Source organism: Saccostrea cucullata, unplaced genomic scaffold (genome assembly GCF_032062105.1).
Source record: "Saccostrea cucullata isolate Sc308-1 unplaced genomic scaffold, CSIRO_AGI_Scuc_v1 ctg176, whole genome shotgun sequence".
NCBI lineage: Eukaryota > Metazoa > Mollusca > Bivalvia > Ostreida > Ostreidae > Saccostrea > Saccostrea cuccullata.
In genome coordinates this window covers 298,077-321,848 of record NW_026939570.1, presented here as the reverse complement: position 1 = coordinate 321,848, position 23,772 = coordinate 298,077, and the positions used below count along the sequence as shown (strand labels likewise).

Here is a 23,772-nt window from a genome sequence, read left to right as displayed (position 1 = left end):
TAAGAAATACTAGTAGCCTTATTGGCTAACAAAGTTAGGCACGCAGTTTAAAACAAAATACTAGGGATGTCAACGAGTACCCGGTTAACCGGGTACTCGATCGAACGTCCGAGTATCGAATACTAAAATCGGTACTCGGTTACTCGGATGTATATTTTTAAATATTTCTAAGCTTATTTATTAATGCATTAAAACATCGGTTTTAAAACGTAAAATGTTCACTGCACTTGTACATACATAATGTACAGTAATTAGGGTTTCCTATGCCTCTAAGTGACCGTTATCGCCCGTGGCAGTGTTTATACAGTAATTATCGTGACCAAACACCTGATGTACCTACCCGGGCTTTTCTCACCTTCGACTGTCGTCTTCCCTTACATTTAGTTTGCTTTAATTATTTGTTTTCATTGAACACCGTTTAAGGTCCATTATATTTAAACAAATTAAATAATTTTGTCAATTCTCCAAGAAGCCGTAAATTCTCGGGAAAGAGAGACGATATTGCACGTGCGATTGTTGATTTGGATGCATTTGATTACATGCCAATTAATGCAAATGCTTTAAAAATATTATGTCCATCGTTGCTCTAAACTACAACATACCGTATCGTAATTCTATGAAATCTAGGATCAAAAAGTGTACGAAGATCGTATAAATCCGCTCTGTTATAGGATAACTTGATCAAGTTTATACCGTACATATAGCTCAGACAACTTATCACTTGGACATCAAACGCACCAAAGAGTTACATTACAATTACGGAACAGATTATTTTTTAAACAAAAATACTGTGAACCATTTCTGATTTTATTTCTCGTATTTATCTGATAAATAAATTGAACTTAAAAAAATGTTAGATTAAATTTCGTCGGTTACAAAGTGGTCATAATTGTTACAACGCATTTGCAGGTAACCTCCCATCGGTTTTAATTCTACAACAGTTCAAAATGTTTTACAGTTATCAATTAACTTGTTCATATTTATTTACACTTTTACCGAGTACCCGGGTACTCGATCGGAAAAACGTCCGAGTAACCGAGTATCAAAAATTGACCGATTTGACATCCCTACAAAATACCCATCTAAAGATATTAACATTTCTATTTTGAGTATCTTAATCTTTGATTTGATTGATAATGAAAATAAAAGTCTTACTTTTTGTTCGAAATAAGGAAGGAACTCAGCCCTCAATGGTTACATCACACGCCTTTTCTTCGTCTGGTGACGTCATCACGGGGGACTCGAATGGTTCCATAATGGTATGGACCAAGGACTCGGAATTTGTGTTCAGAGTCAACATGGACGTCTCTGCTGGAATGAAAGGAGCTCACCTGGTAACATTATTTAATGGATTTATATATTTCTGTATTAGTAACTTAAACCCTCTTCTACTTACACGTGTTATTTATTTTGATCAGAAGCCAGTAAATGCACTCTGTATGATGGGCGACAATACTCTTCTTTCTGGGGGAGGAACTTTTATCAAGTCGTGGGACAGCATCAACAACTACAGAAAAATATCCAAAAGAGAGGTAAACATAATCGTGAAAGGAAGAAAAAAGTCTAAAACATTCACATGTGTAACGTTAGGAAATAATGGTTAATGTACATGAAATAAATTTAATATTTACATACTTTCTAGATTCCTGAAATCGCTGGTGACGTCAGAACAATAATTCCACAACGAGGCTCTGGAGCAGACGGACAAATTTTTGTGGGAACATCTAAATCATGTATCCTAGCAGGGTCTCTACCTGTAAAATTCCGTTTCATAGTTCAGGTAAACATTATAAATAAAAGATACTTTTATTTCATTAAATTGAATAGTATTGCTTATTTTATTGATTGTAAACATATTCTTTTTTTGTAATGTATTTTATATATTGATTATATTTCAACAAGGGTCACTGTAAAGATATTTGGGCGATAGCAGCAGTACCAGGAGAGCCCGCCTTTATCACCACCGCTCACGACCAGTTCGTCTTCAAATGGTCCGCCGTCAGACATCGCGTCATCTGGCGCTCTCAGATGGAGGTAATCAAACTATATTTAATATATCTTCGTTTTTTTTTTCTCAAACGCATTTTATAAATTATGATCTGATCTCGTTGATTATTGTCTGGAATCTTTCTTTCCTATTATGTAGAAGCCTTCCTCGGCTCTGGCAGTGGACAGTCGTGGTATGTTTGTCGCGGTGGGTTCCGTGGCTGGAAGATTCTTTGTCTTGAACGCTAAGAACGGGATGCACATCATTACCGTACAAGTAGGAAAATCACAGATCAATACCATGAGGTTCTCGCCTGGTAAGCATTAACAAGGAAATATTGTTATGTTGGATTGTTTAATAAAAAGTAGGTGAACATTTAAAACTGTCTCGCTATATTACCCAGACAATGCCATGCTAGCAGTTGGTTGTGAAGATGGACACATCCACATCTTTTACGTACATGATGACGGGCAGCTCTACCGCAAGAACAATATCATCCTTAGGGTAGGTTCTTTGTAGATGTACAGATATTATTTTTTATAAACTTATCACGTGATAATGATTGTAAATAGTAAAATTAATAATATCTAATGTTATATTCAAAGGGACACAGCAAATTTGTAACAAATCTTGACTGGTCCACCGACAGTCGCTACCTACAGAGTGTGGACGGAGATTTTGAACTGTTATGTTGTAAGTGTTTTGCAGTCACCTTATTAGCGTTAAATATTTAATTATTTTTGGAAATGATTAACCTTGAAGAGTACAATTAACAGCTTCATTATCATTTAGGGAATATTCAACGCATGGAGAGAGAGGCCCCTCGTGCTCTTCGGGATTGTAACTGGCAAACGTACAGTTGTTGCGCTGGGCATCCTTTAATGGGTAATACGATTTTCTACTTCCGAAGTAATATTTACTATATGACTTATTAAATATTTATGACCATATTATCTTTTTGACTTATCCACCTCCTTTGCTGCTTCGATCAAGTCCCAAAGGGACGCCATAAAATCTCGGGTTTTCCCTGACTTTAGGTCCCTGGACGTCATGTGACCCTGGTGAGAATGTTTCGGTGGTAGCACGCTCCAATTACCGCGAGGTCATCGTCACGGGAGACAACACAGGCAGAATCAAAGTTTTCAAATATCCATCCTCCACCAACATGGTAGTAAAAACTTTGTTTCTGAAATCAACAAATTAATTCTTGTTCACATTAAATTTTCTAAAGCATTGCCCGTAACTTAATTTGTTCAAAGGGCGATATTTCTTGTTGCTAATTAAAGTCAAAATTTGCAGCAAATATGAGGAATACTGTATAAAGTTACCTGTTTTTTTATCCTAGCCTGCCTGTCGCTGGACCAAGCTGTACTCGACTACCGTAACAGCTCTGGAGTTTCTGTATGATGATAGCTTCATGGTGTCCGCGGCAGGGAAGATGCCAGTTCTGGCTCAGTGGAGCGTGGTGGACACGTTCAGTGGAAAACAGTACAACATTTAAGCAACAAGCTCAGTTAACGCTGATCTTGTCTAAACATTTAGTAGTTCCATTCACGGTATTATGAAAAGTAGCTGACGTTCAGACCAAGAAAAAATATAACAAAAGTAAAGTCATTCTGCTTAGAATGTTTATCCAGTAATATTTACTTGCAACTAGTTGATCTTTTTATACCTTATCCATCACATCAGGTAAACATTCACTAGAACTAGTAAGACTAATTACCTCCGATATCTTACATAATTTATTATTATTACTTATTCCGTCCATTTTCACATAAATGTATATATATCAGCATATTTGTTATGTATATATCAAAGTATATGTTGCATGTTATTTTTTTACTATACACTTGTATTTGGAAAAAAATTTTATACTTAGTTATTAAAAGTAAACAAATTTTGTGTAATTTGTTATTGTATCAAATAGTAACTATGTCTGTTGTTTAGTTCTCTATCAAAGTTTTTTTCTTGACAGGAAAGGGTTTTTTCATCCTTTCCAAGCTCTGGTCATTCTGTGATAACTGTTATAAATGTATTACTGTATTGTCATTGCTCATTTTAATAAATTAGAAGACTAATCCAGTTTTTATTATATCTTAATCCAGATGTTTATATATAAACTTCTGGAAATCCTGTAAATACACATAAAAAGGGTGGAGAAGGCTTACATACGATATGCCTACTGAAATATGTTCATACCAAATCCAATATAAAAGGTAAAACTATTCAATCAATAAATAACAATTTTATTAAAATTAAATCACAAACAATTTGTATGTGGATAATTTACGATTATTAATACATGATTTTCTTCCCTATCAAAGCAGGTTACACAGTAGCCTATGAGAATTTTGGGAGTGTTAAATAAATATATATAACTTTTCCAGTCTGGCAGATCAACTGTAGCATTTCTCTTCTCATAATTACTTCATTGACCACTCCTTGAAGAAAATGTTGTCTTTATTATCTACAACAACTACTCCACAGACCACTCCTTGAAGAAATCATTGCCTTTATTGTCTACTACAATGAAAGCTGGGAAGTTCTCCACTTCTACTCGCCACACAGCCTCCATACCTATTTAATATTAAAAAAAACAGTCTTCAGTCTATAAATTCCTCATTCTTCATACAAATCTTTAAGTTGAACACATGCTTTTTTTTTTTTTTAAATAAAAACATTATGAGCTATGAAGATATCTAGTAGATCATATTCCCTTACCTAATTCTGGGAACTCCAGCTGCATTGATTACTTTCCCTTACCTAATTCTGGGTACTCCGGCTGCTTTATTACATTCCTTTAACTTATTCTGGGTACTCCAACTGATTTGGTTACATTCCCTTACCTAATTCTGGGAACTGCAGCTGCTTTGATTACATTCCCTTACCTAATTCTGGGTACTCCAACTGATTTGATTACTTTCCCTTACCTAATTCTGGGTACTCCAACTGATTTGGTTACATTCCCTTACCTAATTCTGGGAACTCCAGATGCTTTGATTACATTCCCTTACCTAATTCTGTGTACTCCAGATGCTTTATTACATTCCTTTAACTTATTCTGGGTACTCCAACTGATTTGATTACATTCCCTTACCTAATTCTGGGAACTCCAGCTGCTTTGATTACCTTCCCTTACCTAATTCTGGGTACTCAAGCTGCTTTGATTACATTCCTTTAACTTATTCTGGGTACTCCAACTGATTTGATTACATTCCCTTACCTAATTCTGTGTGCTCCAGCTGCTTTGATTACATTTACTTACCTAATTCTGGGTACCCCAGCTGCTTTGATTACATTTACTTACCTAATTCTGGGTACTCCAGATGCTTTGATTACATTTACTTACCTAATTCTGGGGACTCCAGCTGCTTTGATTACATTTACTTACCTAATTCTGGGTTCATTAGCTGCTTTGATTACTTTCCCTTACCTAATTCTGGGTACTCCAACTGCTTTAATAACATTCCCTTACCTAATTCTGGGTTCATTAGCTGCTTTGAATATTTTCCCTTACCTAATTCTGGGTACTCCAGCTGCTTTGATTACTTTCCCTTACCTAATTCTGGGAACTCCAACTGATTTGATTATATTCCCTTACCTAATTCTGGGTACTCTAGCTGTTCCACTTTCTTGATACAGTTTTGTGCCAATATAGCAGCTGGTCCTCCAATGGAGCCCAGGTAAAAGCCACCATTATCCTTACAGGCCTTGGTTACCTGTGCCAATCATATAATACAGTCTACTGTAACTAATTATCTTTGAAAACATTTAGAACAAGAAGTCTCCTGTGTGAAACACGTATACACTTATTAAACTCCATATGTATTTAGCTCTTTAATTAAATCTGAAATGTGAACTTACCTGTTTACTTCTATTGCCCTTAGCCAACATAACCATACTTCCTCCTGCTTTCTGGAATTCATCTACATAAGAGTCCATCCTCCCTGCGGTTGTAGGGCCAAAAGAACCAGAGGGAAGGCCCTAGATTTGTGGAGAATCACAAGAATTTTGTCAACTCATGTCTCAATTACTGTGTACAGTAAACCTCTCTAATACTGAAGAGCCAGCGATGAAAAATCTTGATTAGTTATAAATGTTACTTCATATTTCACCATATCTGATAAGTTCATAATGCATTTTAAAACTACAAGGAATGAAAGCCATTATGCAGTAAGTGTGTGTTTATTTATATATGTTTGTTTGCTTTAACTGTAACTGTTTTCATCAATTGACCATACTGACCTCTGGTGTCTTGGCCGGTCCTGCATAGTACACCGGATGGTCCTTGAAGTACTGTGGGAGAGATCTCTCTGTTCTCAGTCTCTCCTGAAGCTTAGCATGGGCGATATCTCGGGCTACTATCAGGGTACCAGACAAACTTAGTCTTGTCTTCACCGGATACTTGTCTAATGATTTCAGTATCTTATCCATCCCATCATTTAAATTAACCTGTGGGAAATGGAGAACAACTTTTTATCAAAATGACAAAAACCGCATCAAAACCAGAATGAAAAAACATTTTTTTTCTAAAATGTACACTATCTATGCATTGTACATCTTGTAATATATTTTAGACATTATTAAAATAAGGAAAAGACAAAAGATCATCATCATCAGTTTAAAAATTGTTAACATTGATATAATTTTATTTTAATATTTTAAGTACATGAGACCCTGACCTGAACCACCTCTGTAGTGAGATCTTTCTCCTGAACCTCTGGCATGTACTTTGAAGGGTTAGTCTCAAGCTGCTCAAGGAAGACCCCATCTTCTGTTATTTTTCCTAAAACCTACAGAAATTTACAACTATTAATACAACAAGTTTAAAAGATATAAAAATCGAATGCTTGTATTAAAATCTTGCATTAATAAAAAGTTAAGTAGGTTCTCTCAGTCTGAAGTGTAAATTTTGTTTAACTTTTAGCTATTTAGTATCTCACCTGTCTGTCAGCTGAACAGGACACGCCTATCCCTACTGGACAGGAGGCTCCGTGACGGGGCAGTCGCACCACCCTCACATCATGACAGAAATATTTACCCCCAAATTGAGCCCCAATTCCTATCCTCTGTGTCAATTCATGGATCTTCTTCTCCATGTCCAAGTCACGGAAACCTCTTCCATGTTCATTTCCTGTCAAATATTTCTAAATATCAGTCAGTTTATACAAGTTTTAAAGAGAATCTAATTTACTACCTTAGAAATATGAATTATTAACCTGACTTAAAGATGCTGTCGAGGTATTTGGTGGATGCTAGTTTCACAGTTTTCAAGTTGAATTCAGCTGAAGTTCCACCTATTACAATGGCCAAATGGTAAGGAGGGCAAGCAGCTGTACCTAACGTCTACAATTCAGAATGAAAAAACAAAATGAAATAAAATCTAAACAAACAAAAACTCCATCCCAATTTGACCTTAAAAAAATTAGCTATGTTTTCTCTTTGACATAACTACTGTTTAAGAGATAATGGGGGTAGTGGAGTCTTACTTTTCTTTTCTCATTGACAAATCAAACTTTTTTTCTGAATTGACTGCTTTCTTACCTTTATTTTCTCATTGACAAAACTCATCAGTTTTTCAGGGTTAAGGAGGGCTTTAGTTTGCTGATATAAGAAGGTTTTATTGGCCGACCCGCCTCCTTTGGCGATGAACAGGAAGTCATACTGATTACTGTTAGTGGAATAAATTTCTATCTGAGCCGGCAGATTGGTACCTGTGTTGGCTTCTTTATACATATCCAGTGGTGCTACCTTTAATAAACATTCCTTTGAATTACAGCATTTGTCAAATGAATTTTGTGAAGAAAACTAGTCCTTAGTAAATAAAAAAAAAAAATCACAAATTTATCATCTCCAAATAAATTGAATAAATATTATTATAAAAGTTATATTTATAATTTAACTGTTTAAATAAATTGATATTCAATTGATACCTGTGAATATCTTAGATTTTTCTTGGTGTAGGTATTGTATACACCTTTGGATAAAGCCTCGGCATCATTTCCATCTGTCCAAACATACTGACCTTTTTTACCTTAAAAAGAAAGAAGCAAGAGAATTCAGATCCATTTAAGTCCACCTCATCAATTAACCTACAATTCTAATGCAAGGGTGATAAGTGTAGGAATAATTACAATTAACAAAAAAATACAGATTATTCTTTGAAAATTGAATTCTATTCACAAAGGTTCCTTTTAATAACTTACTATAATAACTAGGGATGTCAAATCGGTCAATTTTTGATACTCGGTTACTCGGATGTTTTTCCGATCGAGTACCCGGGTACTCAGTAAAAGTGTAAATAAATATGAACAAGTTAACTGATAACTGTAAAACATTGTAAACTCTTGTAGAAATAAAACCGATGGGAGGTTACTTGCAAATGCGTTGTAACAATTATGACCACTTTGTACCCGATGAAATTTAATCTAACATTTTTTTAAGTTCAATTTATTTATCAGATAAATACGAGAAATAAAATAAAAAATGGTTCACAGTGTTTTTGTTTTACAAAATAACCTGTTCCGTAATTGTAATGTAACTCTTCGCTGCGTTTGACGTCCAAGTGATAAAAGTTTAAACTTGATCAAGTTATCATAGCTATAACAGAGCGGATTTATACGGGTCCTACTAAACAGAGTACGCTAGAGTATGATAGAGTACTTTAGAGTACGCTAGAAAAATTGTGTATTTAATATAATTAGACTGTTTATCCATGTATATACAACTTGATTAAACAGTATTATAAAATAATATTGCAACATTTCGATCTTCGTATACTTTTTGATCATAGATTTCATAGAATTACGACACGGTATGTTTTAGTTTGAAGCACCCCCCCCCCCCCCCCCCCCCCCCCCCCCCCCCCCCCAATAGGATTTTCGAGTTTCGACAATTTTTAATTATCGTTTTTTTTAATTTTTTAATTTTTTAAAAAAATTTTTTTTGCTTGTCAACTTTTTTTAGGTGAGTAAAAAAAATTTTTTCTCAGGTTGACCCACCCACTTTCTGAAACGATGCTACGTGCCTGTCTTTCCCGAGAATTTACGGCTTCTTGGAGAATTGACAAAATTATTTAATTTATTTAAAAATAATGCACCTTAAACGATGTGCAATGAAAACAAATCAATAAAGCAAACTAAATATAAGGGAAGAAGACAGTCGAAGGTGAGAAAAGCCAGGTAGGTACATCAGGTGTTTGGTTACGATAATTAGTGTATAAACACTGCTACAGGCGCTAACGGTCATTTAGGGGCGTAGGAAACCCTAATTACTGTATGTACAAGTGCAATGAACAAATGAACATTTAACGTTTTAAAACCGATGTTTTAATGCATTAATAAATAACCGGGTACTCGTTGACATCCCTAATAATAACTTACTACCCATTCCTACACATGTAAACATCTAAGTAATTATTAAGCAGATCACTAAATGTAACACTAACCCATTATAATAGCTGTGCCTGTATCCTGACAGCCAGGAAGCACCATTCCTGCTGCAACATTAGCATTTTTTAGAAATTCAAGAGCAACATAACGGTCATTTTCTGATGCCTCTGGATCCTTCAGTATATTAGAGAGTTGCTGTAAAAGACAGGTAAAACCAATTTCATGCTGTGTGTAAACTGTACAAACAGCCAACAAAACCACCATATTATTCCTACTTAAACATGTTTAATGATAATTTTTTTGGATTTTTTTATTTCATAAATTTACCTGCAGATGAGCTGGTCTTAGTAAGTGGGCCACATCAATCATTGCCTGTTCTGAGATCATTGTTAGAGCCTCTGGTTCAACATTCAGACATTTCTTCCCCTTCACCTCAAATGTAGACACATAATCACCTGAATAGAGAATAAAATCATGCATAAATTAAAAAAAAGTTGTAAGTTTGTACTTATAACAAAAATCCATTGCCATCAGACCAAAACTGTAGGAGGAGTAGCGTTTTAAAGGAATTTCACAGAAATTTCTATGTGTAGTAACCATGGCAACACCGTTCATCAAAATCAAAAACCGATGCACTAGTTTATGTATCTTAGTGTAGTCTAGTGTAGTATACTTGTGTGCCAAGTTATATTGAAATCAGACCAAAACTGTAGTAGGAGTAGCGTTTTAAATGAATTTCACAGAAATTTCTATTTTTAGTAACCATGGCAACACCGTTCATCGAAATCAAAAAACAATGCACTATTTTATGTATCTTAGTGTAGTCTACTTGTGTGCCAAGCAATATTGAAACCAGACAAAAACTGTAGGAGGAGTAGCGTTTTAAAGGAATTTCTATTTTTAGTAACCATGGCAACATCGTTCGTCAAAATCAAAAACCGATGCACTGGTTTATGTATCTTAGTGTAGTCTACTTGTGTGCCAAGTTATATTGAAATCAGACCAAAACCGTAGGAGGAGTAGAATTTTAAAGAAATTTTACATAAATTTCTATTTTTAGTAACCATGGCAACACCGTTCATCGAAATCAAAAACCGATGCACTATTTTATGTATCTTAGTGTAGTCTACTTGTGTGCCAAGTTATATTGAAATCAGACCAAAACTGTAGGAGGAGTAGCGTTTTAAAGGAATTTCACAGAAATTTCTATTTTTAGTAACCATGGCAACACCGTTCATCGAAATCAAAAACCGATGCACTAGTTTATGTATCTTAGTGTAGTATACTTGTGTGCCAAGTTATATTGAAATCAGACCAAAACTGTAGGAGGAGTAGCGTTTTAAAGGAATTTCACAGAAATTTCTATTTTTAGTAACCATGGCAACACCGTTCATCGAAATCAAAAACCGATGCACTATTTTATGTATCTTAGTGTAGTATACTTGTGTGCCAAGTTATATTGAAATCAGACCAAAACTGTAGGAGGAGTAGCATTTGTTGTTTACAGACAGACGGACAGCTGACAGACACGGACGACGGACACCTTAGCATAAGCTCTTCTGGTCTCTGAAGGTTGTAAAATCAAAAATCTTAAGAAAAATACAAGCACCTATTAACATATAATGCTGGATCTTAAATTACTATACAAAGAAATAGCTAAATTCTAACTACAGAAGAGCCAACATTTCATCAAATCAGATTCAATATTAAACATCCCCCCAATTGTTTCTATCACTATAGTTAAATTGCAATACTATTATAAATCTGTACAGGGTTTAAACTTAACGCTTCGCAAATTGCGAGTAAAAATTGGTGTGGGCTCATAAAATTTGTATTGCTCGCCCACGTGGCGAATAAAAATTCTACAGGGGGCCGAATTCATTCCCAGTCCCCTTACTGAAAAACAGACATTTTACGCAGGTTTTTTTTATTTAAAACAACAGAAAAACAAGAGGCCCATGGGCCACATCGCTCACCTGAGAAGCTTTGACCATTCTGTTCTTTACCAGATTTCACCCTTGTTATACATAATGCATCCCCACCCTACCCCACTGATCATAATTTAGACATTTTGAAATCTACACTACCCCATGATCTTTCCATGGGCACACATGTACTTTTCCCAGTGGTTCCTGAGATTTTCATATATATTTCTATGTAAAACTTTGATTCCCTATAAGTGGGGGTCATGATTCCTACAATTTAGAATTTACACTACCCCAGAATGCTTCCACATAAGCTTCACTTTTTCTGGCCCAGTGGTTCTAGAAAAAATTTTCAAAGATTTTTCCTATATATTTCTATGTAAAACTTTGATTCCCTATAATGGCCCCGCCCTTCCCCCGGGGGTCATGATTCCTACAATTTAGAATTTACACTACCCCAGAATGCTTCCACATAAGCTTCACTTTTTCTGGCCCAGTGGTTCTTGAGAAGAAGATTTTCAAAGATTTTTCCTATATATTTCTATGTAAAACTTTGATTCCCTATAATGGCCCCGCCCTTCCCCCGGGGGTCATGATTCCTAAATTTAGACCACCAGAATGCTTCCACATAAGCTTCACTTTTTCTGGCCCAGTGGTTCTTGAGGAAAATTTTCAAAGATTTTTCCTATATATTTCTATGTAAAACTTTGGTTACAGATTTACACTACCCCAGAATGCTTCCACATAAGCTTCAAAAATTTTCAAGATTTTTCCTATATATTTCTATATAAAACTTTGATTCCCCATTGTGGCCCCGCCCTTCCCCCGGGTGTCATTATTTGAACAATTTAGAATCTACATTATACCAGGATGCTTCCACATAAGTTTCAGCTTTTCTGGCCCAGTGGTTCTTGAGAAGAAGATTTTCAAAGATTTTTCTATATATTTCTATGTAAAACTTTGATTTATAATGGCCCCGCCCTTCCCCCGGGGGTCATGAAATTTAGAATCTAACTAAAGGATGCTTCCATATAAGTTTCATTTACTGGCCCAGTGGTTCTTGTTTTCAAAGATTTTTCCATATATTTCTATGTAAAACTTTGATTCCCCATTGTGGCCCCGCCCTTTCCCCGGGGGTCATGATTTGAACAATTTAGAATCTACATTATACCAGGATGCTTCCACATAAGTTTCAGCTTTTCTGGCCCAGTGGTTCTTGAGAAGAAGAATTTTTAATGACCCCACCCTATTTTTGTCTTTTCTTGATTATCTCCCCTTGCGAGGGGATATGTCCCTTCATTTTAACAATTTAAATTCCCCTTTACCCAAGGATGCTTTGTACCAAGTTTGTCAAAATTGGCAAGTGGTTCTTGTCGAAAATGAGAAAAGTTTACAGACGGACAAATAAACATGTGTACTCACTTGAGCCTTCGGCTCAGGTGAGCTAATGAAATAAATCACAGCAGTATGGTCCTATTGTTCGTAAATATCCCTCATCTTTTCCATTTAAAGTACTACACGATTTGTGAAATTCCCTAAAACGATCGTCTTTTTTTCCTAATCCGTTTCCTCCAACCCTCTGTAAATGGTTGATACGTGAGAGATATACAATTTAAATAACTCCCAACTACTCAGTCATATGAATAGTAAGTGTTTTCACCTATTTCAGATATGTTGTAGTAAAAATATTTAACCTAGAAAATCTTATTGTGTCATTGTCAATTTATTAGTTGAAGACATGTACCAGGGCTACGTATTTATATACATGTATTACCAAGTAAAAAATAAAAGATAGTAAAAATGTTTATTGAATACAATTTTATTTCCTTTGATTAATATTTATATGACATCTGATTTTTATAAAGTAAGAACTAATTTTAAACCGGTGAATTAATATATTTATTTCATTTGTATCTACTTTTTGTCCCAGTATCTATGCTTTTTAAAAAGATCACAGAGACTGTGGGCTAACAAATTTAGCAGTGGGCTCCTAAATTTGAAATGTCAGGAGCCCACATGGCTCGTTGAAATTTCAGTTAAGTTTAAACCCTGCTGTATTATTTAAAATAATTAATCAAAATTATTCTCTATAAGTATCAGCATTGTTAAGTATATTCCTAAAAACATACCTGTTAATTTCTTAAATGGGGTATCATGGGGGCTTTCAAACTGCAGAATGTCTTGGTAGAAGAATGGCTTGACGGCTGCAGCAGTTGTTGCTTTGTGTCGCAATGAACAGCGACACGCGGTCTGAAGGACAGATAGCAATCTACCATTGCTGTTCATGGTCATCTTTATAAAATGAAATATACTTTTATAATTGTAATGTATGTCCTAGCTTTGATATATTTCCTTATCTGAGCTTATTCATGAAACATTCCTGATCTGCTGGTGATTAAGGAAATCATATACTTTTCTACAGTATATTTCAAAGTGAATATAGAAAAAAAACGCTTAAATAAAAACTTATAAACTTTTTATGATAATTCGCCAAATGCGAGGTGCACTGATATTTTGGTTCTCTAACTTAGATCTCGACAACGTAAAAATGACCACCAAATCCTGTAAACTTGGGTTTCCAAAGGGTTACAGATTGTTTCCTTAGCTCAAAAATAAGCAATTAAGAAATGTCATACGAGTAAAATACTACTGAAACAAATCTTTTAAACGAAAATATCAAAAAGTTCTTACATCTTGTGTAGACCAAAACTCATTCGTCTGCTGTCCTTGAACTATTCATAGGTCTGTAAAACGCTTCTTTTTATGGCTAAAAATGCGCTGTTTCAAGCGTTTAAAAGACGCAAATAAACATTGTACTTTCACTTTGAACATGTCTGCATGATGAGGAAGTTGTTCAGGTATTAGAGACAGAATCATGGACCAACAAGAGACGCGAGATGAACCCCTTACGTTTGCAGACCTGGGAATAACTGCAGCACCGAAGCTAGAAGAAGGGGCATTAGGCAAGGTGCGTGTCGATTTCTTTCCTTTCTTTCAATTTTCCTCTATCCGTTTATTTTCTGGCTTCGTAGGATAGTTTTACAATATACGTATTCTTAGTCTCAGTAGTTAATTAACTTGATCGCTCTTGCAATGATGGTAAAATTGTATGCGTAATGTGTGTTTAAAAAGCTTTCCAAATACACAGTTCAGCATTCATTTTGATAGTTAGGTCGTATATTACCAGCTGTCTACATGCAGACCTAGTTTCTATGTTTTTAACTGCAGGTAAAAAACAAAGTGATCAAAGGGCATTTTAATGTTGTCCTTAATATCTTGATATATTAAATACAGTGAAACCTTTTAATAGGACACTTTAATTTAGGCCTACATGTTGTTTGTTATTTTTGAGCTGTATATAAAAAAAAATATGAAATATACACGAAATCATATTAAATACGAATGCATCAATTTCTGTAAGATTACTTTCACAGTGTCACACATGTATACTTGGTATATCTACTCTGTGACACTTGATATACATGTATACAGTTCTCCTTTGTTTTAACAGTGAAACATGAACTGCTTTCAATAGTCCTATTGTGGTGTTACATCCTTTCACACTTCCCTGTCTTCTATATAATTGCAACATTTTATTTTAATCCTTTTTTTTTAAAAAGTTTTTTTAACAATATAAAACATATATAACTTTATTAAGTTATTTATTTTGTTTGAATTAGGTGAGGGCAGCATCAATGTCATTTTAAAATGACATTCATATTGTGGTGTATTAATTTGTCAGGGATGGTTTTCAACAAAATTAGTTATGATTAATTGTGGTCAGAAATGAATAGTACCAATCAAACTTTTTTTTTAAAAATCAATACCAATGCCCACCACTTTTTATAGCCTTTGCTTATAATTCTCTTAAATATTGTACAGAATAATGAACAAAATCAATGTCAGATAAAAATATCCTGATTTTAAGTAATATCTTGTACTTGCACACAGGGAAGTGAGAGAGAAAAAAATCAATGTTGAAATTTGATCAATGTACAAATATTTTATTTCAAGTGTACCACATGTTTCATGTAGAATAGGTGGCCTGGATACAATTTATTTGCTGTGTTTCACGTATCTGTTGCCTTAGAATTTTTTTAATTTTATCAGTTAAGCTGACATTGTTTAATGGTCACTTATGATTATAATATAATATAACCAAGGGAAAGCGGTATGCATAATTATCTCTGATAAGTTACTTTTCAGATTAACGTTTTATTTTCCTGTTTGTAAAATGTCACTTTTATTCAGAAGATACAAGGTATTCCACTCTCTCCCACTTGTACATCTATGTATGAAGCAGGGTTTATCATACATCCTGCCACTGTGCATACAGGTCTTTTTAAGACTTTTTTAGGATTACATATAATATATGTGAAAGTAGGTGTCCCTTTTGGACATACACACACATATTTTTCCTTTGTGTACTCTCCACCTCCCCACCTCACCCCACTCCCCCTATTTTCCACATTTACGTTAATAAGGAAACCTATGGCCAGTTACAGATGATGCTCTTATTTTGCTTTCCCCTAAGAATTTTTATAACCAGCCGTTCCTATTTCTATGAGCAGAAAAGACCTCTGAAAGATTTGGAGAAGAAGGAAATAGCGTTTGCTGTGATATCAATACTCAGTTCATTGGGTGCCATAGGCCTGGCCATTCAACGATTAGCCACCACCAGTAATGGGAATCCAGACTTCACATTTGCTCTCGTCATCATTATTAATGCTGGTACACAGAAATGACAGTAGTTGAATACTTTATCAAAATATTTACTAAACAGAGTCTTATTTCACTGTATTTTATTCCTTCAATTTGATTATATATTATTAATTTTTTTATTTAGAATCTTTTTGTTATCACATGCACCACACAAAACACTGTAGTGTCAGATCAAAATTAGTATAAATTTTTATTAGTGTGTCATTCCAAACAAACATTTTTTTAGGATGGCCTTATGTTGAATGTTCTTTTTATACCTCGGTATTAACATGGATAAAGTGTGTCTTTCGAATTCTGTGATGCGCGATTTACTTGACAGTACAGACTGCAAAGTGAACAATTATAATTAATAAATGAAATCTATGTCATTTCAGTTTTTTGTATGTATTACGTTTTTCACGGCCTCCTTGCGGAGCGACCCTATGAGATCATCGTTATGGTGTTAGCGACCATCGCTGTTACGATTTATGTCATCGTTAATTTTATTCTGGGTCCCAAAAAGGATGTCAAAATTGTAAGTATTTAATCTACTGTAGTAAGAAACAGTTTTTACAAAGCGCATGTTTGGATGCTTGCGTAGTCCGAAAACCAAACGATGTTTATCAAACAACACTTATATTGAATCTGGTTTGAGATTAACAATGATTAAAGAAGACGTATCCCAACCCTACCCCTTTGGTCCAAATCTTTACATATCTAGATCCATACTTTAAATTTTCATTCAGAAGGGCAAGGTGAGGGGTATATGTATCATCTCAAAAGTATTTGTACATAATCATGATAATTGTGTTTTTTATTTGCCGTAATTTTGCAAAGCTTTTTTTCTGATAAATTACCAACATGGTGTACGATGTTACATGCACAGGATGATAAATTATCATTTAAAGCCCTATTTACACGATCTGATTTGTAAGTTATTACATCTTACAAACATGGTTTACGATGTACAGATATGAAGTCAGATGGAGTCAGATGGAATAGAAACATGCTTATTAAGTTGTTTTAACCAATCATTGACAAGGTCAAAGAGGTTGATCTATATAAAGAAGAAATAACATGTGAATTTTTCCCGCACTTCTTCTCCAAAGATAATTCAATATCAAATAATCTTATTTATTGCAATTAAAATGTGGGGGACACATTTTCTATTGGCTGGAAAGAGAGAATTTAACTACAGAACAAACTGAAAGATTAGTAGAACTATATCGAGAAGAAGTAGATTTTTAAAACACAAATGACTATTAAATTATCATCATCTTCCATTGTGAAATGTAAACAAAAAAATTTTTAGGGGAAACATTAATGAACTTCATGTCTGGCAAATCATACTGTGTAAATGAAACACTAAGATGTGAAATCACATCTGATTTTATAAAAATGGAGGGCTTTATTGTTTCAAGGTAAAATCAACAATAAATTCTGAATACGTATAAATTGTTCCAAGTTGAACATTTAGAAATGGAATTAATTATAATGAAGATGAGAGAACTGACCTGCTGACAATTGTAGGCTCGATTGGTGCTCGTATGTCTTTTGAGTCCTGTCATCGTTGTGATGGGGTGTATTATCGCCAAAGAGTACCACGATTCTGGGAGACTGATTTTCCGGATGGTGGGCGCTGATTCCACTCTACAAGGATTCTGTAAAAATCTCTTCTTGTTCCTGGGTTTGCAGAAGTTTGATCTACAACTAAATGTAAGATGACAAGAAATTATTATGTCTTGTAAAGAAATGGAATTAGAATTTTTAAAAATCACAAGTTACTATGTGTATAAGGTTTCATCTCACAGACATTTTTATGTTATAATTATTTTCATACCGGTATCGTGCTTCATTTTCTTCTTTGCACTGTTTTTTCTCAAATGGATGGAGCTAGCTATTGTGACTTTTCAAGCCCCGCATTTACCTGTTTACATCTCTAAATACTGTCATATAGATATTACTTGTTATAGGTGACGATGGTGCTGTTAATTCTTCAGTCCGGGACTAAAGTAGACACAGAGGACATCGTCATCATAGCCGTCGGAGTTCCGGTCACCATCGCGTGTTTTGCTCTGGGTTACCTCAGCGTAAGCAAAATACTAGCATTTGATGACGCTGAATTTGTTTTGAAAACAAAATGAAATTCGTGGTGCTAATTTACGTAGATCTACTTTTTATTTAGGTTCGATGGGAGAACAAAAAGCTGGGCATTATATATGCAGTGTCGCTGTTACTGGCTCCAGCGTACATAATATACAAAGTATACGAGGTAAATGAACATACCTAGCATCAAACTGCCACCAAAGGGCGAGCTACACAAGCTGTAGTACGTCCCCTGATATGGAATATGGAAAGGAAGTTCACTATTGCACCATCGACTAAAGGGTTGATGCGCAGTAGTAAGATGGCGCGATAACGACGAAGCGTGATTGTGCGATGGCGATGAAGCGATAACTCAGTGGAGCGATAGGGAACATTGCTTCATAACCATGTGTCATTCCTATCGCATTTACACACTTTCCCTTCATTGTTTCATCGTCATCGCATTGTCGCTTCATTGCATCATCGTCATCGCGTTATCACACCATCGCTTCATCGTATCAATGTATATTATCGACCACAGCCTCGATGGTGTGATGATGCGAGGTGAACTTTATGGCCTTATCCAGATTCCATAGATGAGAGTTTGTATGATGTTTAATGTTCCTCTCAAGAATTTTTCACTCATATGATATGGAGATGCCGGTGGAGAGCTGCAATATTTTTTCTTATACTCGGCACTTACGGCGATTGAGCAGTAAGGGATCTTTTTCGTGCCAGCACCTACTGCGGTACCTCGGTTACCGTATGTTCTTATTTAAAGGACCGGTCTACATGCCCCGCAGTGGGATTCGAATCTGTGATCAACTCCTCACTCCGCCACTCTAGAGCAAACGCTTTAACCACTGAAATTGAATTTTTAAATTAGTCATCACAGTCACTGAAATATTATTCTGTTTATCATTTTGTGCGTTTTAATCAAGTTTATCATTGCTTAATTTTTCTCAAAATGTATTAAAGCTTGTTCACCTGATTCTTTGAATTTGTTTTATTTTTAATTCAGTCTGCTGACGATTTGGCAAAATTCTCAACGACACAATTTCAAAATGGAACAACAACATCACAACAAAACTCGGCTCTTTCGGGAACAACATTTACAAGCGCAGGATTAGCTCTGTTGATTCGAGTATTGATGGCGATATATTTTGTAAAAGCTGTCCTGAATTTTGGTTATGGACTAAAATACAAAGGTAGGAAATGATTTCGATTTGAAGGAATTTTTCTGATTTCAATTTGTTGATCCGACGATGAAAATAATTTAATAAGTTATAGTTTTTTCTTTACATTATTTATGCACCATGAAGAACTACATTAAATAATAGTTTTCCCCTGCTAATCTTTGTGTGTATCGTTATCCTACGGTTTGAACCCCAACTTTGTGTCGTGTATTATCACACAGAGCCACATTTAGTTTGTCTGTCTGTCCTATCTGCTGCTCCATCACATTTATCATGTATCTTGACAACTCGGCCAAAACCGTTGTGTTAATTAAGGAAGACTATCGTGCAAAGCTGTATGGAAATGAAAACCAACCTTTTTTCTACACAATTTTTTACAAATCGTATTCCTTTTCCCTTGTTTTAGAAACAATTCCACCAAGGTTAAGGACCTTTGACAAAACACTTATCTCCTTTGTGGCCATTTTTTGTGTAAAACAAGTCTGTATTCCAGAGAATCTTGGTCAGATGTGCTTTGTACATTGTAATAAGTTTTTTTTTCTTCAATATTTTATGGTGTCCGGATAGGGCCATTTGCGTTAGCGCGACATCGCGTTCAGATAAACGAGACATCGCGCTAACACACAACACGCCGTCGCGCCAACGCAACTTTGCACAACACGCCGTCGCGCTAATTTGTTTGCACAACGCGCCGTCACATGCTAACACACAATTACGCCGTCGCGCTACAAAACTTTGCACAACACGCTGTCGCGCTATAACACAACTTTGCACAACGCGCCATCGCGCTGACACACAACGCGCCGTCACGCTTACGCACAACACGCCGTCGCGCTAACACAACTTTGCACAACACGCCGACGCGCTAATGGGTTTGCAAGTTTCACAGTATAGAAAGAAGTATGTGTATAAGTTTGTTTATGCTTAACCATATAATGGATGAAATTCTGGATGAGATTGGTCATTGGGAATGTTAAATCTAAAGTTTAAACTTATCAGTATTTTTTTTTAATTTGTTATAACAAATTATTAATTTGTTATAACAAATTATTAATTTGTTTAAACAATAATTTTAATGTTGGCTGGTGTTCGTTTCGTTTTAATGGTGTTGGTTACAAATTATTAATTTGTTATAACAAATTGATATTTTGTTATAACAAATTGATAATTTGTTATAACAAATTGATAATTTGTTATATCAAATTTGTTTAAACAAATAATTTGTTATAGCAAATTACTAATTTGTTTAAACAAATTGATAATTTGTTTTAACAAATTACTAATTTGTTTAAAAAAATTGATAATTTGTTTAAACAAATTGATAATTTGTTTTAACAAATTACTAATTTGTTTAAACAAATTGATACTTTGTTTTAACAAATTACTAATTTATTTTAACAAATTGAAAATTTGTTTTATCAAATTACTAATTTATTTTAACAAATAACTAATTTGTTTAAACAAATTGATAATTTGTTTTAACAAATTGATAATTTGTTATAACAAATTGATAATTTGTTATAACAAATTAATGATTTGTTATAACAAATTAAAAAAAATACTGCTGCGGCCCAAATACGCTTCCGTAGCATGCGCAGTCTTATATTTCCGTACACGACTTCCTACTAGACTGTGAAACGTACAAAGTTGCGTTAGCGCGACGGCGTGTTGTGCAAAGTTGTGTTAGCGCGACAGCGTGTTGTGTGTTAGCGCGACGGCGTGTTGCACGTGCGCGTTGTGCAAAGTTGTGTTAGCGCGACGGCGTGTTAATTGTGTGTTAGCGCGACGGCGCGTTTATCTGAACGCGATGTCGCGCTAACGCAAATGGCCCTATCCGGACACCATAATATTTCTTTATTAGTTTATCAAATATCATGTTTATAGTTTGGGTCAGGAGAGACATGTATATATTTTATAGCAAAACTTTCCTTTCAGAAATACTAGTATTTCCTTACCACAGCTTTAATCAATTTGTTTACAAGTAGAATCTAGCCATTCACACCCAAGTAGAAATTACTGCTACTTACAAGTGCATGCAGTACATGTAGATATTACTGAATTTAGTTTAAAATAATTTATTCTGCTTCTGAAGTGTATGGGGACCGCAGCAATCTTCACGTCAACTCGCACCCTACGTATAACGCCATAGATGACAGCAGTTAATGGGTTTGTTTATTTAGATGTATAGACGTGTATGTGTATGGGTTTGTTTATGTACATCTATAGACGAATATAAGGTATGTGTTACATTAAAAGTTTAAATCTAAAGTTTAAACTTATCTATTACATGTATTATAATAACTAGAACTAAACTTTAGATTTAAAACTTTTAATGTAACATATGTTTGGTGTGGCTGGTGTTCGTTTCCTATTAATGGTGTTGGTCGTACTAAGTTGCATGAATAAATCTAATCAAATACATGGCTCTATCACAGTTAACTTTCACTTACATTTCATATCATTTGTAGAATTCTACGTCACCGAGAAAGTCTTTTATTTGTCTGCTGTTTTGCTAAAGACACCTTACTTCGTTTAATATAATTGTAGTAATATTTTGCTAAAACTGTACATTACTTCGAGTATTTATCATGTTTATAATTGTAGCAAAATTTTGTTTTGTTATCTGAAGAGTATATTTCAATATTTCCTGTCTTTTTTAATTTATGCGCCTGTAATCCAAAATTCGAGGGGTATATACTAAGTAGTTTTTGCCCTGTCCGTCCATCTGTCTGTTTAACTGTTAGTCCATTAAAACTTTAACCTTCAATGCTTATAAACTTTTGATTGGTCTGATTATGGATTTAATATTTCACATGTGTATTAATTATTACAAGACCTTTATCTATGTATAAGTAAATTTGACCTCTTGACCTTGGAGTTTGATCCATTTTTGAAAAAAAAAAATTAAATCAAATTTTAAATTTGGCCATAACATTTATACAGTTGCTGCTTACCATACTTCATTTGTATATTTATTCTAATAAGACCTTACTTTCCTATAAATATTCTTGATTTTTTTACCTTGACCTTAAAGTTTGACCCACATTAAAGAATTTAACCCTAGCCTTAACTCTTGAACAATTAGTACTAGGGATTTTATATTAATCATATGTATTCGTCGTGACAAATATTTATTGGACGTGTCCTTTTCCTAGGTTTCATTGATTTTTTACCTTGACTTTGACCAACTTTTTAAAAACTAAAAGCGACCATAACCTTTGAACGGTTGGTTCTTTGGCTTATATATGTCACAGATATATTACTGAGACAAGTCCTTTCTTAGGAAATGACTTGTTTTCATCCCTTGATCTTGATCCCGGAGTTTAACTTGCATTTGAGAAACTTTAACCTTTACCATAGGCTGCCATACGGGAGCATCGGTGTTCACAATCAGATCTTGTTTTTATTTTATGTTGTTTCAACTCTTTTATCTAAATGAGTTTTTACACCGTATGTATTATGACTGGTCGTTCTGTCGACTTGTTCACTTTTACAAACATCTTTAAATCTCATTGATTCAAATTGTAAAGACATGTTAACAAATCAGTATGATGATAGAACTTTTGATCAGTAGTTATGTAACATGCGAGCATTACTTTAACCACCTTCTTTCGTAATGTTGCAGTATACGGCGGGACGGAGCCACCGAGTAAGGAAAACGAGGCACCACCTCAGGCAGCTCAACCGTAACCACAAACTGTCACCACCTCCTGGGGGGAGAAAAGGGGGGGGGGGGGGTAGATCGAACATATCAACTCCGGGAAAGGACGATTCTGAAATTTATACCATGTTTGTACAATGTTGACAATGAAATCCATCATGAACTAGTATCATTTTTTTTTCTTTTGGAAAGTGATTAGTGCTTTGTTTTTATGTCACTTTTTTACGTGTTCTCTGGAGACTTTATTTAAATTTGTCTTTACAGCAGCTTCGTCAGATACCCCGGATTTCGTCTTTTGGGTACACATTTTGAGTTTAAGACAAGTTCACCCTTGGGTAACTGACGATGCTTCAGTACATATCTTTCTTTCTTCGCGCTTATCGCTGTCTTAACCGGTGTTATTGCATAGGAATTGATCACTGCTATATTACCATTGTGCTGATGATATCAGAATAAAATTTTCCTTGTTTCGTCAACAGATCAGATAATCAAAATTGTTACGTATGAAAGCTCTTTTTTATACAATGATTTTATTGTGTCATGAATATGTGTGTATTTTAATATATTATTAAGTAATTTGTGAAACAAATTGATATAATAAATTTAATATATTTTTGTCAAGAAAAGTTATTTTGATCTATCTCCTATTTGTCTTACCAATTACTCAAAGGTTACGCCTCATGAAAGACGCTGTACATAAGGGGCAAAACTCCAAACACCTTCTTTTTTAATGTTCCCATCGGCCACGGTTCGGAGTCCACTCAGAGCTATCTCCCTCCTGTGGCTGCTTGATCACATAAATGGTCGTAATCTTGAATGTTTACGG

General features: G+C 34.7%; 3 protein-coding genes across 7 annotated transcripts in view; 2 read left to right on the top strand and 1 right to left on the bottom strand.

Moving 5' to 3' along the window:
- The window catches only part of LOC134253306 (echinoderm microtubule-associated protein-like 2), a 32,203-nt gene extending 28,138 nt beyond the window's left edge, over positions 1–4,065 (top strand). For all 4 annotated transcript variants that reach the window (XM_062735827.1, XM_062735828.1, XM_062735826.1 and 1 more), the window contains 10 exons: positions 1,173–1,334; positions 1,419–1,532; positions 1,643–1,780; positions 1,903–2,034; positions 2,147–2,303; positions 2,391–2,491; positions 2,593–2,680; positions 2,780–2,872; positions 3,025–3,155; positions 3,333–4,065. In XM_062735827.1, coding sequence (XP_062591811.1) covers positions 1,173–1,334; positions 1,419–1,532; positions 1,643–1,780; positions 1,903–2,034; positions 2,147–2,303; positions 2,391–2,491; positions 2,593–2,680; positions 2,780–2,872; positions 3,025–3,155; positions 3,333–3,488 — 1,272 coding nt within the window. In that variant the 3' untranslated portion in view covers positions 3,489–4,065. The remainder of the gene's footprint in view (positions 1–1,172; positions 1,335–1,418; positions 1,533–1,642; positions 1,781–1,902; positions 2,035–2,146; positions 2,304–2,390; positions 2,492–2,592; positions 2,681–2,779; positions 2,873–3,024; positions 3,156–3,332) is intronic.
- Positions 4,066–4,216: 151 nt separating this feature from the next.
- LOC134253307 (fumarate hydratase class I, aerobic-like) lies at positions 4,217–14,115 on the bottom strand. The gene is made up of 13 exons (XM_062735830.1): positions 13,995–14,115; positions 13,433–13,595; positions 9,706–9,833; positions 9,435–9,573; positions 7,921–8,021; positions 7,532–7,738; positions 7,207–7,333; positions 6,931–7,121; positions 6,670–6,780; positions 6,233–6,439; positions 5,852–5,971; positions 5,589–5,706; positions 4,217–4,564 (listed from the first exon to the last, which is right to left on the bottom strand). Exons 2-13 carry the CDS (start codon positions 13,593–13,595, stop codon positions 4,464–4,466), a joined length of 1,713 nt encoding a protein of 570 aa, XP_062591814.1. The 5' UTR covers positions 13,995–14,115; the 3' UTR covers positions 4,217–4,463.
- On the top strand, positions 14,112–23,572 carry LOC134253308 (uncharacterized). Of its 2 annotated transcripts, XM_062735831.1 has the most exons (9): positions 14,112–14,271; positions 15,875–16,034; positions 16,400–16,539; positions 17,535–17,720; positions 17,978–18,094; positions 18,190–18,276; positions 19,111–19,297; positions 21,378–21,451; positions 22,911–23,572. In XM_062735831.1, exons 1-8 carry the CDS (start codon positions 14,179–14,181, stop codon positions 21,446–21,448), a joined length of 1,041 nt encoding a protein of 346 aa, XP_062591815.1. In that variant the 5' UTR covers positions 14,112–14,178; the 3' UTR covers positions 21,449–21,451; positions 22,911–23,572. The 2 variants fall into 2 exon arrangements, with proteins under 2 accessions (XP_062591815.1, XP_062591816.1); XM_062735832.1 differs by lacking the exon at positions 21,378–21,451 and having other exon boundaries at positions 14,114–14,271.
- The last annotated feature ends 200 nt before the right edge of the window (positions 23,573–23,772 follow it).